We start from the raw sequence: 18394 nt of genomic DNA on the forward strand, positions 1-18394 counted from the left end.
TTTCCCACAATGTTGAATCTCCTTTACTATAGCCTTGAAGTGAGGATCTTTGGCCTTGTGTGGTGGAAACATGGAACTGTGGAACCATCTGGAGATTGCTTTACCTATCCTTTTACTCAATGTTTTGGGCTGAAAGCTTTCTTCAATCCTCTGTTGGCCATCATCTCTCAGTTTGTAGACATTAGGATCCATGTCTCGGATATCTGGGCTCTTCTTTTTCTTTCCCTTACCACTCTTAGTAAACTGGTCAAACATTCCCTTGACACTAGTTGCTCTACTAAGGCCAGCAGACTCCTTACCCTTACCTACATATGGACGACAAGAGGAGCCAACACCAACTTCTTCATGACCCTGACGTTGGGGTCGAGCTGATTGACTTCTTACCAATTGCTCAGCTCTCTATTGTTTCTCTCTTGCTTCATTTCTTGACTGTTGCATCGCCCATGCCAACTCTGGGTCCTCCTCTGCTTCCATATCCGATCCTTCATAATCTTCGAAATCTTCCATCAAATTTTCTACCAAATGATGCAAATTTATCACCAAACTGGGCTTCTTTTATTAGGAATAAGTCTAGGGTTGGATTACATACATGTTGGGCCTTTGATCCCATGTGTTTCTAATGTAATAGGCCACTTTTATGGGCCTAAAATATGGGTAAATAGGTTGCACACGGGATTAGCTCCCATACTTAGCTTTTTATTTGGTGTTTTAAATTGAACCGGTTCAACCAATGGTTCAATTTAAGTGATTTTATTAGTTTTTCTTTTAGTTGTTTAGTGGGGCTGGATTAGGACTCTATGTTGAGTCTATTTCAGTTTCCTAGTCAGTTTAAGTTAGTTAATAGGTTAAGGATTGGGTTAGGCCATTCTTTTTTAGTGTCTAAGTCTATTTTTGAGTCTTCTATATAAGTTTGTAAGGGAGGCCAGCATTGAATACGAATTTGATTAATAAAAATTAGCTTTATGCTTGCTGCCATTGTTGTTGTTGCTCTTTGTGAGTGTATATCGTTGTGGATCTCAAGGTGGAAGGGATTGGTGGATCTCCAATCGACTCCTTGCATCGTGAAGATCGGGAGACCCCATTGTTCATCTTCAAAGCTGCTGCCATTGAAGACCTGCAACAAGTAAGAAATTCTGCAACTATTCTTCTTCCTTCTAGAAGGTCACATACAAGGTGATTTTCGTGAGAATTCTGCCCAGCCAAATCTAACCATTAGAACCTGCTAAAAATTTGTTCGAGTCTTCCTCAAACCTTAAGAGAGACTCGATTCAAATTTCAGCATTATCCACCCAGCCGATTGTCTGAAATTACAGTTTTACCCCTTTCTCCTACTTCTACTAGGAAACCTCCATAACTTCGAATCTGTCCATCAGTTTGAGACCAAACTTTCATCATTCATCCCTTACATCATTGTTGACACTCGATCCAAGTTTCAGCCCCAAACTCCCACTCTAACCCCTTCATCTCCTTGCTCCATTAAAACCCAAACCCAAAACCCTAAAATTCAATTATGCCCAAAATTGCAAAATTTCGTAACTCATCCAAACCCTAACTTCTTTATACCAAAATAACCCCCTAGACTTGCCCATTAATACCCTATAAACCCCTTTCCCAATATCCAACCCAAACCCTAGGAATTGACCTAAATCCTAGTGCTGTCCATTCGAACCAGCAGCCCCTTTTGTTATTTGATCTTGTTGTTTGGCTACTAGTAGGTCTCCTACCTATCTAGGACTACATTACCAAAACATCCTCATCCTCCTATGCTTTAGTGGATTTCTTTTTTGCATCTCTAAGGTGTTGTTGCATTGCCTTGCTTAACTCTACAGGGCACTTTGTACACTTGGCAACATTTCCATATCCTCCTGCCATGTGTTGCGGTTGCCGAGTTACCCCACCTCTAAGATGCTGAGTGTCACAGAAGTTGCACATTGTATGCAATCTGTTGTTTATTATGGTACAATAAGACCACCCAATGTCTTGTTGTCGCGGCATCGTCCTAAACACCAAAGATCAGTTGATAACTGCACAAGTATTAAAGTATATTAAAATCCAAACATCAATGACTTATAGAAGTAAAGTTATGTCTATATGATGCATTTCATGCATTGCAAGTACTTAACAAAGTATATTAAACAAACTTTAATCATTTTTTTATTTTTCACAATTAGTTTCAAATTTTTTCATTTTTTAGAAATAAAAAAATGACATAATATAGTAAATTATGATACAAATAATATCAATCCAAGTCTTGTCATGCATTTCAGCCATTGGGACATTTAATCAAACTATAATGAAAGAATAAAGATGAAAAAAATACTATACTTTTTAATTCTAGAAAATAGCAACAAAGAAAAAAAAAATCCAGATTATAGAGTAAAAATATAAACTACATTCATGGTGATAGATTTGTACATAATGTTCTACATATATTATACACATAAGCATAGGTTCTAATTTTGAAAAAAACAAAAACAAAAATCATTTATGGAAGCCATTTTCATTTTTGGGTGCAAAACTGGTAGATTTGAGTTCAAATCTTTGCAAATGTATACAATGCATGCATCTAATAGTTAGTTGAACCTCTTCTCCTTGAATCATAGCAAAAAAAAGAACTAGAATGCCAGATTTGAAGCAAAAGATCAAGTTTTTTGAAAAAACCTACCTTTCCCTTCAAGAACTCATTCATTCTTCGATTTTGGGTTGTTAGATGCTGCAAATGATGTAGTTCCACCACTATTTGAATCGTTTTTTACTATGCTGTGGAAGCCCTCAAGAGATTTGGGTGAAAAAAGGGCTTAAAATCCAAATTTTCTGGGCTTCCTCCTTGGCTGGAACAGGGTTTTCCGCAGCAGGTGCTCTCTGGTTCGTGTTTGGTGTAAAATGTGAAAAAAGGCATGTGTATCGATATATACATATCGGTACGTATCGATATGTATCGACCGATACATATTGATACGTACCGATACATATCGATACGTACCGATATGTATTGATACGTATCGAGACATTTAAAAACCCAAAAAAGGGTAATATTAGTACGTATCGAGTGTATCGACACGTATTGGTCGATACATATCGAGACACTCGATACAATACATTAAAAAAAAGAGATGTATTGGTCAGTATCGTATCGACCGACCGATACCGATACATATCGGCCGATACGATATGATACAGACCGATACTTTAATCCATGATAATAACTGCAATAATTATATTAATCCGAAAGATGCCTTCTGTTGGCTAATTTGTTAAGATAATCTGTGTCAGTAAAGTTTATGATGCTTTAGATATGTTCTGCCTGTCACATTTTGTTGCCTTCTTTTAAAGTTAATTTTTCGCAGAAAATTACTATTGTTCAGTGATATTATAATCTCTTCAATATTTTTTTCTCCTTGAACTGTATGTTTGACCTTTATGGTTGATTCTTCATTGTGTAATACTTAATACATATTTTGGTTACAAATGAATTAAATTTGGTAATCATAGTCACAGTAGTTTTCCTCCTTGTGGGTGCCTAATGTAATTCTGTTACTTTGCTCAGCCTGAGAAGATGAGATGTGAATATACTGTCTCTTTGCTTTATTGTGCAAGTTGATTGCTTAGTTGTTTACGGTTTTCTTGCCTGTTCTTTTTTTAAATTAATTTAATTATTCATATTTTTTTTTGGGGGGTGGGGTGGGGAATTTAATGTAGGTTAGAGCTGTTCATTCTGGGACTGCCACACTGAAGGATGCCACATCAGAGGCTATACGGGACTGGGTAACTAATGTTGAGTCGACTCATTACATTCTGGGTTCTGTTGCTGGCCCTCATCCATATCCTATGATGGTCAGAGATTTCCATGCTGTGATTGGGAAAGAAACAAGGAAACAGGCTATGGAGAAATGGGGTGGCAGGCCGGATGTACTAGTTGCCTGTGTTGGTGGAGGTTCAAATGCAATGGGGCTATTTCATGAGTTTGTTGATGATGCAGATGTTAGGTTGATTGGTGTGGAGGCTGCTGGTTTTGGCATAGATAGTGGTAAGCATGCTGCTACTTTGACAAAAGGGGAGGTAGGGGTGTTGCATGGAGCTATGAGCTATTTATTGCAGGATGATGATGGACAAATAGTTGAGCCGCATTCTATAAGTGCCGGGTAAAAATAAGAACTTATTGTCTATCCATGCCATTGATTCATACTGTTTCTTGTATGGTACTTTTTTCTTCTTTTCATTCATATGGAGAATGTAAATGACTGTTGTGTGACATTAGGTTGGATTACCCTGGGGTTGGACCAGAGCATAGTTTTTTGAAAGATATTGGGCGTGCTGAATACTACAGCGTTACTGATGAAGAGGCACTGGAAGGTACATATGCTTTAGCTCTGGATAATTTTCTGCAAGCTAGTGACTTTTTTTCTTCTTCCTCCCCCCCTACCTGGGATGATGAAAACACTTCACTGCAAAGAGCCAAAAGGCAAACAATACACAAAGCACCTTTTCTAGGAACATTGAACAAAATTTGATAAGCAAGGTATGAACCACAAAGAATTACTTGAACATAGCAAATGCATAGTGTTACAATATCATTAACTGAATACCAGTAACCACAGAGAAAGAGAGAGAAAAGATTGAGAGAAGAGGGTGAGACTGCGGAGAATAGCATGCAGGCTGTATGTCCAGCAGCTCCCTCCCACCGGTATTTATAATATGTAATAGGCTTACAATGTAGAGACATACTAGGAATCCATACTCAGAGTACCAGTAGGAATCCTAGAAACAAAATATTACTAGAAACCTGTCTTAAGAAATAAGGAAAACAAGGAAAATTAGAATCCTATATAACTAGGTAAACTACCAACAAAATACTAAGCCACGATAGGGAGGTACACTCTAGCTTTCCAACAGTCCCCCTCAAGCTAGAGCATACAAGCTTGGAACAAACTTGTCGGAAAGTAGGACCAAATAGAGGTTTAGTGAACACATCAGCCAGTTGATTTGCAGAAGAGATGAATGGAGTAACAGTCATCTTGTTCATGATGGCATTCCCCACAAAGTGACAGCCAAATTCAATGTGCTTAGTTCTTTCGTGGAACACTGGATTACTAGCAATAAAGATAGCTATCTGGTTATCACAAAACATCTTCATCGGTGACGAGACAGGAAACCCTACAATTGAAGTAATGACTTTAACCACATCAACTCAGCTGTCGCATGAGCCATAGCTCGATACTCAGCCTCATCAATGGATCTTGCTACAGTAGTCTGCTTTTTACTTCTCTAGGTAACTAAGTTTCCACCAACAAATGTGCAATACGCCGTGGTTGATCGCCTATCATTAGATTATCCAGTCCAGTCAGCATCAGAGAATCCAACCAGATCAATACTTTGATGGGGATGATACGTGAGTCGTTTACCTGGAGCTCCCTTCAAATAACGTAGGATACGACATGCAGCTTCCTAGTGAGTCTTTTGAGGAGATTGCATAAACTAACTAATAATACCAACAACAAAGGAGATAGTTGGCCATGTCACAGTAAGATAAATAAGTTTCCCAACAAGGCGTCTATACCGGTGTTTATCTTCAAAATCCTAACCGCTAGAAGCTTCCAATTTCTGATGTGGGTCCATGGGAGTATCAATCGGTTTCGATGAAAGCATACTAGTTTCAGTTAGCAAATCTAACACTGATGCTATACTTGAAGTATCGTTCCCAAAAATAATAATATCATTGACATAAACAACAAGAACAACCACTTTCGAGCCATGGCGCCGAACAAAGACAGAGTGGTCAGAATAGCCATGGAAAAAATCACGAGTAACAATGGAGCTGAGTTTGTCTAACCATGCTCTAGGTGACTGTTTCTACCCGTAAATAGCCTTGTGTAACCTGCAGACACGAGCAGAATCGTCCCCGTGAGCAACATACCCAGGAGATTGCTCCATATAAATCTCCTCCTGTAAATCCCCGTAGAGAAAAGCATTCTTGATATCCATCTAATACAAGGGCCAACCCAAATTTACTACCAAAGATATAAGTACTCGAACATAGTTCAACCGAGTAACAGGAGAAAAGGTTTCAAAGTAATGGACACCAAATGTCTGAGTGTACCCCTTTGCAACTAACCGAGCCTTGAGGCTCTCAATAGATCCATCAGGATTATATTTAACTGTGTAGACCCGGCGACAATCAACAAGATCCTTTCCTTGGGGTAAATTCGCCAGAGTCCATGTCTGGCGAGGTAAAAGAGCATCTAAATTTTCATGTCCATAGCAGCTTTCCACCCCGGATGAGAAAGACCTTCATGATGATTCTTGGAAAGAGAGTTTGTAGACAATAAAAGGGTAAAACTATGAGAGGAGATGGAAGATGAGACAGGGATACGTAACTATCAATGGGATAGGCAATCAAAGATTTCTAAGTACAAGAGCGACTACCTTTGCAAATAGCTACAGGTAGATCTAAAGGATTCGGTAGAATAGGATCAGACTCTATGGCGGGTGGAGCTGGAACTGGAGATGAAGCAAAAGGCACGGCCTTAGTACAACAGTGCTGATATATCTGCAGTGGAGTAGTATCAAAAGGAACAATAACAAGAATAGGAGGATTACTATCAATAGAAATAGGAGAAGAAAAGGCTTATAATAAAATAGAGTACTTTTAAAGAAGGCGACATCAGAGCTAACAAATTGCTTATGAGTCGTAAGATCAAAGCATTTGTACCCCTTTTGAGTCCTAGAATAACCAAGAAAGATACACTTAACCGCCCAGGGAGACAGTTTATCAATATTAGGTTGTAAGAGACATAGTACTAAATCTCGCGAAATCTCGGTCGAGTTCTCGAATATTTCGAGTATCTCGACCTCACCGAAACAAAACAGCAGCTCGAATATAAAAAATGCAAAAACTTGGTCAAAATTTCGACCATCTCGCAATATCTCGAGACAAAATCAAACTCTCGTGAGATATCGAGATTCCTTTTTCAAAAGTAGCTTTATAAATACTTAAACTCGTTAGTCTTGGTCGAAATTTCGACCGAGACTTAACAAGCTCTGGTTTTTTGGATTTTTTTCTCCTTGATCTTCATCCTTTCACTTCTCCCATACTATGACATGGCATTCATTTGTCCTACAGTCGGAGAACAATGCACGTCGGCTCCATCGGACTATGAGTGGGGTCGATCCTGGACATCGGAGTAATTATTATTAGAATGTTTGTAAACATTTGAGTCACTAGATGACTACTTGACTTGTATTGGACTTTGGGGATATTGTCATATTGATATCATATTCTTAACTTGTTATTTACTTATTATACTTAATATTATGACTTAAGTTATGACTTAAAAGTCATTTACTTTATGTTTCCAACTTCCAAGTCAATTTTCTTGTTTAAATTGCTTATTAATCATTAATTTATTATGTCCTCGAGTACTTAAAGTCTTAAACAATGTGTATGTGTAATTAACTAAGTTATACATTAGGATTCAACAATACATTCCAATCAATGGTGCAAATCCAAAATACCACTTTGGGTGACTATTTTTGCAATTTGAACATTTAAATGTGTTTATATAGCCTAAAATAGGGTTTCCATGAAGTTTCAGGCCTTAACTTGGCCTAAAACCCACCGAAATGACCTACTGAAACATAATAGAAAAATGCAAAATTTCGACCGAAATATCCGAAATTTTGGATATTTCGGATATTTCTGTCAGCCCGAAACACCGAAATGAAACGAGTTTTCGAACTATGATAAGATATGAACAAAACACACACAATCAAAAACCCAAGGAGGAACAGTAAACAAAGGTGCATCATGATATAAAAGAGAATACAACACTTGGTTATCAAGGAAAAAGAAGGCATCCGATTGATTAAGTAACATGCAGTAAGGGCGGCATTACACCAATATTGTTTAGTGACATTTATATGAATCATGATAAAAATGTTTATTCTTTCGTTCAGCCACCCCATTTTGTTGAGGTGTGTACGAACAACTCGTTTGATGAAGCATTCCATTTTCTAAACAAAACTTAGAAATTTCCCATTCAGTGTATTCAAGGGCCTTATCAAATCTGAAAACTTAATGGAAGTAGCAAATTGAGTCTTTATTTCTTGACAAAAATTCTAAAAAACATTAAGAAACTCAGAATTATCTTTTAACAAATGAACCCATGTCAAGTGGGAATAATCGTCCTCAAACGTAATGAAGTAAGAAAACCCTAACCTATAACTGACACGACATGGTTCCCAAATATCAGAATGAACTAAAGAAAATAAAGACAGACTCTTAGGAACACAACGAGGAGGAAACGACGATCAATGATGTTTGCCAAGTTCACATGCTTCGCATTCAAGCCGAGAAATGGATTTGCAACTCGGAATTAGCAATTGAAGCATGGACAAGGAAAGATGACCCAGAAGAAAATGCCACTGAAGAGCAGAAGTTCCACCAGTAGATGTAGTAGCTGCAATAGAAGGTCCAGTGCCATCCAAGTTGTATAATCCAACCTGCTCAAGACCGCCACCAATTATCCTCCCTGTCTGAAGGTCCTGAAATACACAATAAGATGGATAGAAGGTAATAGAACAATTAAGAGATTTAGTTAGTTGACTAACAAATAAAAGACTTAGGGGCAATTTAGGTATTTAAAGAACGGATGATAGGGTCATGGATGTAACAGGGGATATTGTACCATGACCAACAATATGAGTAGAGGAACTATCAACAAGAATAACATGAGCAAAATGTGAAATAGAAGATAACGAAGTAAATAAGTGAAACTTACCTGTTATATGAGAAGATGCAGCAGAATCAATAATCCAAGGAGTGGTAGTAAAGAAGACTGATTTACCTGTATGTGCTAAGGTAGAAGTAGAAGTAGAAGCTGATGACTCAAGTAGTTGGAGTCGTTTCAGTTGCTGATTATAGTCATCACAAGGAACAGGTGTAGTGGTAGATGCCCCAGGAGTAGATGTGGTGTCACTGGTGTGCATGTGCCACGTGCTCGGTAGAATTATTAGTGATGGTTGAATTGGCTAGTTCATTAGCGCAATCACGTTGACCATGTTTGGCCCAACATGTGTCAATAGTATGATTCGGTTTGTTGCAGAAGGTGCAGTAGCAAGAAGACTTACCAAGTTGCTGCCCATTGGTACTATGACCATTAGATCCACGACCACAGCCTCTCCCTTGGCCATGACCTCTACTAGGAAAAAAGTTACCTCGTCCTCTGTTGGCAGTGAAAGCTGAAATTTCCTGAGGAGTGGGGGAACGAATCAATTTTGGGAGTAGTTACCAAATGTTGAAGATGAGATAAGGTTTCATTGAGTGAAGGTACCTTTCACCGGTAAGGAGTTGACTTTTGATAGCCTGATAGTCAAGATGAAGACCTGCTAGAAATTTTACAACATAGAACACAGCCTGTTGAAGCTTTAATTGCTCTAGATCAGTATTAAGTGGTTGGTGAATCTGGAGCTCCTCAATAATCCCCTTATAGCTGCTGAAATATTTAGTAGGAGACTTATCCCGGATGATTGTACTATTCATCAAGACAACACATGTCATAGCTATGTACGAAAGGTTGGTGTGGCTGAAGTTAAGGAAGCCTTAAGAAAGATGAAAAATAGGCAAGACTCCATGCCCAGATGAGATCCCAATAGAAGTGTGGAAGGCCCTAGGAGTGTGTGGGGGTATATTGGTGAACCAAGTTGTTTAACAAGATAATTAATACAAGGAAAATGTCTGATGAATGGAGGAGAAGCATTGCAGTTCCGATCTACAAAAATAAAGCTGATATTCAGTGCTGCAACAACTCTAAAAGCATATAAACTAATGAGTCATACCATGAAACTATGGGAGGCGGTTATTAAAGACGTCTGAGAAAAAAAAACGCATATCTCGAAGAACCAATTAGCTTTATGTCAGATAGATCAATGACATAAGCTATTTACCTACTGAGGAGGCTCATGGAACCAAATTAGTCTAGATGTATCTAGACCAAGTTTTTAAGCTCAAAGGAGCTCAATCCAACTAATGAGATAAAACCTCTTAACATGCATAGTTGGAGGGAAAATGTGCACTTGTTCAAAGATTATTTTAATTTAAGATACATCTAAGTCCAAACCCAAATCATGAGTGAAGTGATTCCTCATGAAGCATTAGGAATGAACAACAAAAGAGAAGGCAAAGATAAAGTTAAGAAAACAAAGACCTAAGCTAACATGCTATAAAAATAGAAATTAAGAAAGCATGTAAAACCTATGCTAGCATGCACAACCTAAAATTCCAACCTAAGTATGCAAGCATAACTAAAACATTTACCATAAGTGAGTTTGGGTGAAATCCCAACTAGCATGCTGATGCAGATCTGAAGACCTACATCCATAGGAAGAAGGCCAAACTGTGGCCTAGCCTTGTTGTTTTGATGCTTTTATACTCAGGTTTTTTTTGGATGTCTTTTGTTTTGATTTAATTTCAATTGAACCATGGTCCATGTTGGTCCAATGTCAGTTCAATGTAAGTTACACTGTTTTATTTAATTCCTTGGCTATTACTTAGTGGAATCCACAGTTAGAACTTGAAGATGGATCGGATCTAGTAAGAGAAAATAGATTTACAGCAAGATGAAGAAGAAGAAGAGAAGAGAAGAGAGAAAGAAGAAGAGAGGTTGAGAGAATCGATTATGTGTGTTGAGTGATTTTCAACACACATATTAGCTTCATTAATAAACTTCTATAAATTACACAGACCTCCCTAGGGAGGAAAATGGAAATAAGAAAAACAAAGAAGAAATACAACTTAGTCATGTCTTATAACAAGACTGTGGCAGAACTACCCTTATACACCAAATATTCTAACAACTCTTAACATCCACATCAGTTTGCTGAATCGGTTTTGGGATCTCCCATTCCAATTCAAACTCTGTTTTAGCTATTTCCTAAGCTAGAGTCAGTTGGAGGTTTCCTAATCATACTCTTAACGTTGAATTTTATTGTTAATAAAATTAAACCATGGGCTACTCCCCAGCCCACGAGTTTAGAAACAAACCTAACTTGCTGCCACCACTGCATCTCTTCTCCATTGAAGAACCTTGTGTGTGATCAAGGAAAGGAGTTGGTGTTTGATCCAATCGACACCTTACAATGAGAAGCCTGGGTGGATCATTCTAATCTTAAATGTTCTTGTGCTGATGATGCTCTACTAGGTCTGGTTGTGTTGATTATTCTTCTATATTCTTTTGCCATTAACAAGTAAGTAAATCTGGAAGTTCCTGCAACTAGAATCTCTGTTTCTAGAAAATCATATGTTACATGTTTTTGGAGTGAATTCTGAATAACCCAAACAGACCATCAAAACCTGCTCATATTTTGATCGAACTTCAAGAACCCTAATGAGGAACTTGATCCAAATCTTAGGCTGTTCTGATCAGCCGATTGCCTGTTATAGTGAAATCTCTGTTTTACCCTTCTGTATTACAGACCTATTTCATCCTTGAATCAATTTTGAATTTCTGAATTGGTTTAAGTGCTGATTATATGTCTGTGTGCTTGATTGATTCCATTAACCTTTCTTGATTTCTGAACACTAATTTCATTAGCTAAATTACTATTTTACCCCCACTCCTACTTTTTCTAGGATTACCCCCATTCTTGCTGATTTGACCACCTGATTGGGTTCAAACTTTCAGCAATCATTCTTTTACCCCTTTGCTAGACTCGGCTGGAGTTTTGGTTCATCCCGACCATCTGATTTTGTTTATCCTAGTTTCTCCTTCTTGTAATATGAGTACAAGGGTGTATTTGTCTACTAGGGTTTAGCTTGTGTTGCCCTACGGGTATAATTGTAACTTGTACTTCATATGATACATTACAAATAGAGAGCGCTTGTGTCCCATTGACATAAGTTCAATTCCCCAAAATTCATCATGTAAGCTTAACCGAGCTTTGAATGGATTGAAACAATCACCCAGGGCCTGGTTTGGTTGGTTTCATAAAGTTATGGTTTCCATCGGTTATAAACAGAGTAATGCAGATCATACTTTGTTCATAAAGAGGACAGCTGACCATATTACTATCTTGATTGTTTATGTAGATGATGTCTCATAACTAGGAGTAGCATTGAAGAGATCTCTTTCTTAAAGAAGTTCCTGGGAACGGAGTTTGAGATTAAAGACCTAGGAAAATTGAGATATTTTCTTGGCATAGAGGTAGCCTATTCAACTCAAGGGATTTCCCTCTTACAACGGAAATACACCCCTGATAGATACAGGCATGCTAGGGTGTAAACCAGCTGATACTCCTGTTGAGCCTAATTCCCACCTTAGAAGTAAGGATGGTGAACCTGTTGACAACGGTAGCTACCTGAGGCTCGTGGGAAGACTCATCTATTTATCTCATACTCGACTAGATATCGCCTTTGTTGTTAACGTGGTCAGTCAGTACCATTGTTGTCACGGCGTCTAGGCGACCCAAGGCGGTGGAGAGGGTAAAAAATCAAGTTGGCACAAAAAAGGCGACCAAGCCGTCCGTGGCTACCGCTTAGGCAACCAAGTCTATCAAGTTGCCTGAACGCCTAGGCGACGCCTTGACAACTATGGTCAGTACATGAATGACCCTTAATCTTGAGATATCTAAAGCCTGTACCTGGCAAGGGTGTCCTCTTTCAGAAGGTCCAAGACTAATTTCCTCTGGCAGATGTTGATTCCTTTCCTTGATCTAGGTACTTCAATACCGAAGAAGTATTTCAAGACTCCAAGGTCTTTGATCTCAAACTGTTTAGCCAGATAAGACTTCAATCTGTTTATCTCAGCAACATAATTCCCAGTTACTACAATGTCGTCAACATAGACAATGAGAGCTGTGACTGTACCATTTCCTCTCCTAATAAACAAAGTGTGGTCAGCTTGACTTTGAGAATACCCATTCTTCAGGATGGCTGTCTAAATCTCTCAAACCAGGACTTGGGAGATTGCTTGAGGCCATAGAGAGCTTTCTTCAAAAGACACACTTTCCCTTTAGCTGAGGGACACTTAAAACTAGGTGGGGCCTGCATGTACACTTCTTGTGCTAAATCTCCATGAAGAAATGCATTCTTCGCACCTAATTGGTAATTGGCCAATGTTTATTAGCTGCCACTAAAAGAAGAACCCTGATTGAGTTATGCTTGGTTACAGGGGCAAAAGTCTCTTGGGAGTCAATGCCATACACTTGATTATACCCTTTTGCAACCAACCTACCTTTATATCTTTCCATTGTACCATCCGATCTATACTTGATGGTATAAACCCATTTGCACCCAACTAGAACTTTCCCCCTGGAAAGATAAACCTGTGTCCAAGCCCCCATCCCAAAAACGGATAAAATACAGTAAAAGGGGTATAATTAGGATGACACGTGTCACCCCACACTGCCAGGATCTCGATGCAGTGGCTCGAATCACAGTCAACTCCATACAACTCATATGTACATCAGAGTGCGGGAAGAAATACATTTACAATAAAAGTAAATGTAGATGCAAAAGAATGGAAGCGTTTGCAATAATAAAAGCGTTCAAAAGTCTATGTGATAGACAAATAATATATTACATCATTTCTCAAGAGGTTAAATAAAACTAAGAACAACAGTAATTTTTAGAGAGTTTATACTATACAAATGATGAAACTTAAAAGGAATAAAGAAATAAGTGTCTCGATCCAAGTGCCCCATTGGCACAATCATCATGATCTAATCAATATCATAGATATAAGTCACCGATTGTACGTCAACAACATCGAGCAAAACATATCTAAGAGAAAGAGCCACAGAGATTTCCACTAAAACATCACTTGTAACACATCTAAAAACGTTGTGCAAAGAGGGGTAAGCTCCATTGAGCCCAGTAAGGGGATGGGGAACATGCAAACAATAACACATAATCCATGATGCATGAATTAATTAACAATATTAGCCACCTAGCAAACATGTCTAAGTTACTAGGTTCTTGCTACTACAACAACTCGGGAAACATCATGGATCACTTATCTTATCACCACGATGCAACCTCAATTGTTACCTTAGGGCTCGCGCCGGTAGAAGCCACTCGCTACCCAGAGGCAAACCCCGATAACCAATGATCATCCTTGACTTGGCCTCGTATCACTCCTCAGGCACACAGGGAGCCTTGGATACCCAATACCTAAACCCCTGTTGGTAAGGGTCGTAGTAAGGGGAACGTAATCCTAACCATTCTATATGAACTATCGTGTCGAGAGGTATTCCGGGTGCATCAACGTCCCATACCATCTAGTACCCGGGTACCAGCACGACACGGCGCATGACAAACCATATAATAGCACTAACCATATGATGCAATATGATACTATCGTATCGAGAGGTGTTCCGGGTGCATCAACGTCCCATACCATCTATCACTTGGGTACCAGTATGACACGGTGCATGACAGGCCAATTATAAACATGATGAAGACATTAACAACCATATTCATAACGCATACATTCGCAATTTTCACAAACATAATTATAATAATCCAAGAATGAGTATGCATGAGAAATGGCATACAAGCATAATATAATGCAAAACACTCCCAAATTAAGTCAAATCCACACCCACTCACCTATTAGTTCGTGATTCGTTTATTAGGGTTCATTGTCGATCAACGTATGATAAGCCTCACTGTAAGAGTAATGGTGCCTATAGAAGCGTGACAAAGCGAGATAGGTAAGGTAGGAGGGGTCTCGAAGTCTAGGCTTAAAGGTAACACAATAGAGTTTAGGTGGACTCTTGAGTGGAGGCACAGTGCCTGGGTCCACCCCGGGCAAAATACTCTAAAACCCAAGACTGGACTCTTAGGTGGATCCTGGCCTGAGTCCACCACAGGGTCCAGCTGAATCCGAAATTCACCACATGCAAGCTCCCAAACTCGATTTCTCTTGGGTTTCAGCCCACAAGGACTAGGGGAAAAGGTCTATAAGCCACCTAGGGTCATAATACCCTACCCTTATCATAGGGTTGTTGGGTTCAAAAGGTAATTTCATCAAAACCCCAAATCTAGGGTTTCTCCACCAAGAACCCTAGATCCAAGAATTAAAATCCAGAAAAGGGAAGAGAATAGACTCAAGGCTAGCTTTAAGCCTCTAAATAGGGAGGATACTAACCCAAAAGCATCCTTAGGTTCCAAATGGAACCCTAGGATTAAAACCCCCAACCTAAATGGCTTCATCTACAAACCCAAAAAGAAATTAAAGAAGAGAGAGAGAGAGAGAGAGAGAGAGAGAGAGAGAGAGATAAATTTAAGGACCTACCTCAACCAAGACAAACACTCCTAGGGGAGAGCTGCACAAGCCCTAGGGTTCTTCCAATTTCCTTCCTTCTCTTTCCTTCCTTTCTTCTTCTTCTCCCTTTTCTTCTTTCTTCTTTCCTTTCTCGTTTTCCTTTCTTTTCCTTTCTCCCTCACATCCACGGATTGCTAGGTTAGATGAGTTATGACCACTTAATGGTCATAACCCCAAGTGTAATGGCTAGTTAGTGGGTGCTTAGTGAATAGGTGAGTGGATAGATTAACATTAGAGGCTTACTGAGTGGATCATGAGACTAATCCACAAAACTCCAAAACCCTCAATTAGTCTCTAGTGGGTCCCTAAGATATTTTAAGACCCAATCACTAAGTTACAAAAGAGATAGTGGGGCCCACGACACTTACCTACAATAAATCTTATGGCAAGTGTGGACTCACCCCCGTGGGTCCAACTCAGGGTCCAGTCCTGCAGAAATAGGGTAAACCCAAGGTAACAAACTCCGGGCTTTGGTCCACCTTTCGAGGGTTACGAAGGGAGCACGTACACATGATATTTAAGGATTAAATGCTCACCTTCACGCGGTCACATCACCCATCACATCGAAATTCCACCCTTTTATTCCAGTTATCTCCTTGACTGTCACAACCCAAAGTCATAGGTGTTGACCGTTGGCAGCGCCGCAACATCTACCAATGAAAGTTCGACGTGGCCCGAAGAATTAAGGTGTACTTTGGGTGCAGGTATAACACCAAGTACTATTCTTCTCCAGAGCTACCATTTCCTCAGACATTGCTTGCATTCACATTAGATAAGGCCTCTATGACATTCTTGGGAATGGAAGAAGACTCAAGGGCAGTGGAGAAGACAATATCTATAAGAGATATAGAGTCATAAGAGACAAACTGGGTTATGGGATTAGTACAGGTTCTCTTCCCCTTTCTTATAGTAATGGGAAGATCTAATTCAAAAGGAGTGTTACCTGACTGGGGAGGATGAGGCTGAGGATGTGGATCCAAAGAGGACTTTTGGCAGGGCTGCTTTCCTTTTCCCTTTAAGCATTCACCTCTTCTGAATACAAGCAACTTTTTTTCCTTGTGCTCTTTTTCCCTGCTAGCATCATCACCACCACTAGCATCAATATGAACAACATCTACCGCTTTGTATTTTCCAATATCAAATAGGAATGGGGAAGTGGAGGTAGGCAAGGGAGACAAAAAAGGAGTGACATCAGCATCCTATTCACTTCTAGTAATGCTCTCCCCTTGAAGAGGATGCTGAGGAGAAGAAAAAAAAAGGAAATAGACTCAAAGAAGGTGACATCTTTTGAAAGAAGTCGCCTTCAGGGAGGAGGGTGATAGCACTTATACCCTTTTGTTGAATCAGAGTAGCCTAAGAAGATGCACTTGAGGGCTCTGGGGTCAAGCTTGGTGCGGGCTGATTTGTTGACATGAACATAACAAACACAACCAAACACTTTTGGAGGCAAAGAAAAGACTGAGGATTGAGGAGAAAGAAGTGCTAAGGGAGATTTGGAGCCAAGGAGTGGAGATGGCATCCGGTTAATAAGAAAGGCAGCAGTAAGAAGTGCATCAGACGAAAGAGTTTTAGGCACATGCATATCAAAGATAAGACTCCTGGTGATTTCCAACAAGTGGCGGTTTTTTCTTTTAGCCACCCTATTTTGTTGGGTGGTATCAACACATGCCAGTTGATGGATGATGCCATTATCAGTAAAGAACTGTTGGAGCCCCCCATACATGTACTCACCCCCGCCCCCCTTATCAGACCTAACAATTTGAATTCGAGTACCAAACTGAGTACTGAAAAATTGATAAAAAATTTTAAAAGCATAAGAAACATTACTTTTTTGTTTCAACAAAACAGTCCAAGTAGACCTAGAATAGTCATCAACAAACGAAACAAAATAACGGAATCCAGACAAGGAAGTAGTGGGAGAAGGCCCTCAAATATCAAAATGAATAAGAGAAAACTGTACAGTAGATCTATTACCATGATAAGGATAAGATGTTCGACAATGTTTAGCAAATATACATGATTCACATTGAAAACATAAGAAGGAAAAGAAGTAAACAAATGGGGTAACTGTCTCCTCATAAAAAAAAGAGGGATGACCCAAACGTTGATGCCAAAGCATTACAGACTCCAAATTACTACGGTCACTCCGACCACAAACATAAGCTGCAACAGTAGATGAACTAGGTAACTGTGGTTCAAGAAGATGAAGTCCTCCTTTCTCAGTCCCACTGCCAATAGCCATTTTTGTCTCCAAATCCTGAAAAAGACAATAGGAAGGAAAGAAAATGACACGACAATTTAAGGATTTGGTTAGATGACTCACTGATAGTAGGTTAGTAGCAAAATCAGGGACATGAAGAATAGACTAAGAGAAATAGGAGTGACCCTCACATCACCCTTATCAGAGACAGAAGAAAGGGAACCATCAGCAACCATTACCTTGTCCCGGCCACAGAGCAAATGGAATAGGAATCATAATACTGTGACATACCAGTCATATGGTCGGAGGCTGAGTCAATGATCCAAGTAGGAGCAGTAGAGGGTGCAGAAGAGACCTGCAAAGCTGAGGCAGAAGTAGTTGACCCCTCAAGGGTAGAACTAGTAGAGGACTGACCAAGATGTGACAACAACCGGCGGAAAGCTACAATATCATCTTGGGAAAGAGAGTCAGGAGTAGGCTAAGACCCCGATGTCTCAGTCTCGGATGTTACAAAGTGGGCCCTAGCTCCTCCTCCCCTACCACCACGGGCACCTAATGATGCATCACGCATACTAGGGGGCTGCCCATGAAGATCCCAACACCTGTCCTTAGTTTGCCCCAATTTTCCATAGTGATCACATTTAAATCTTTCACGGTGATCTCCACGAGTTGGCCCTTGGCCTTTCCCCCACTTTTCCAGTCTCGGTGGGAACTAGAAACAAGAGCAGACCGCTCCATTGATGGTGCAATATCCCTGGTTGCTCTCCTGGTTTCCTCGCTTTGCAAATAACTACACACTTCATCCAAGGATATGAAGGGAGACCTCCCTAAAATCTGCAGACGAATGGGCTCATACTCTGGATCCTTTTGACTT

General features: G+C 39.6%; 1 protein-coding gene across 1 annotated transcript in view; it reads left to right on the plus strand.

Moving 5' to 3' along the window:
• LOC122643144 (tryptophan synthase beta chain 1) overlaps nucleotides 1-18394 on the plus strand; it is a 61952-nt gene that overhangs the window by 33226 nt on the left and 10332 nt on the right. Inside the window, exons 3-4 of the mRNA XM_043836787.1 lie at nucleotides 3700-4142; nucleotides 4259-4353. Of these exons, the coding sequence (XP_043692722.1) occupies nucleotides 3700-4142; nucleotides 4259-4353 (538 nt within the window). The remainder of the gene's footprint in view (nucleotides 1-3699; nucleotides 4143-4258; nucleotides 4354-18394) is intronic.

The sequence above is a fragment of the Telopea speciosissima genome, chromosome 10, assembly GCF_018873765.1.
Source record: "Telopea speciosissima isolate NSW1024214 ecotype Mountain lineage chromosome 10, Tspe_v1, whole genome shotgun sequence".
In the NCBI taxonomy this organism is placed as follows: Eukaryota; Viridiplantae; Streptophyta; class Magnoliopsida; order Proteales; family Proteaceae; genus Telopea; species Telopea speciosissima.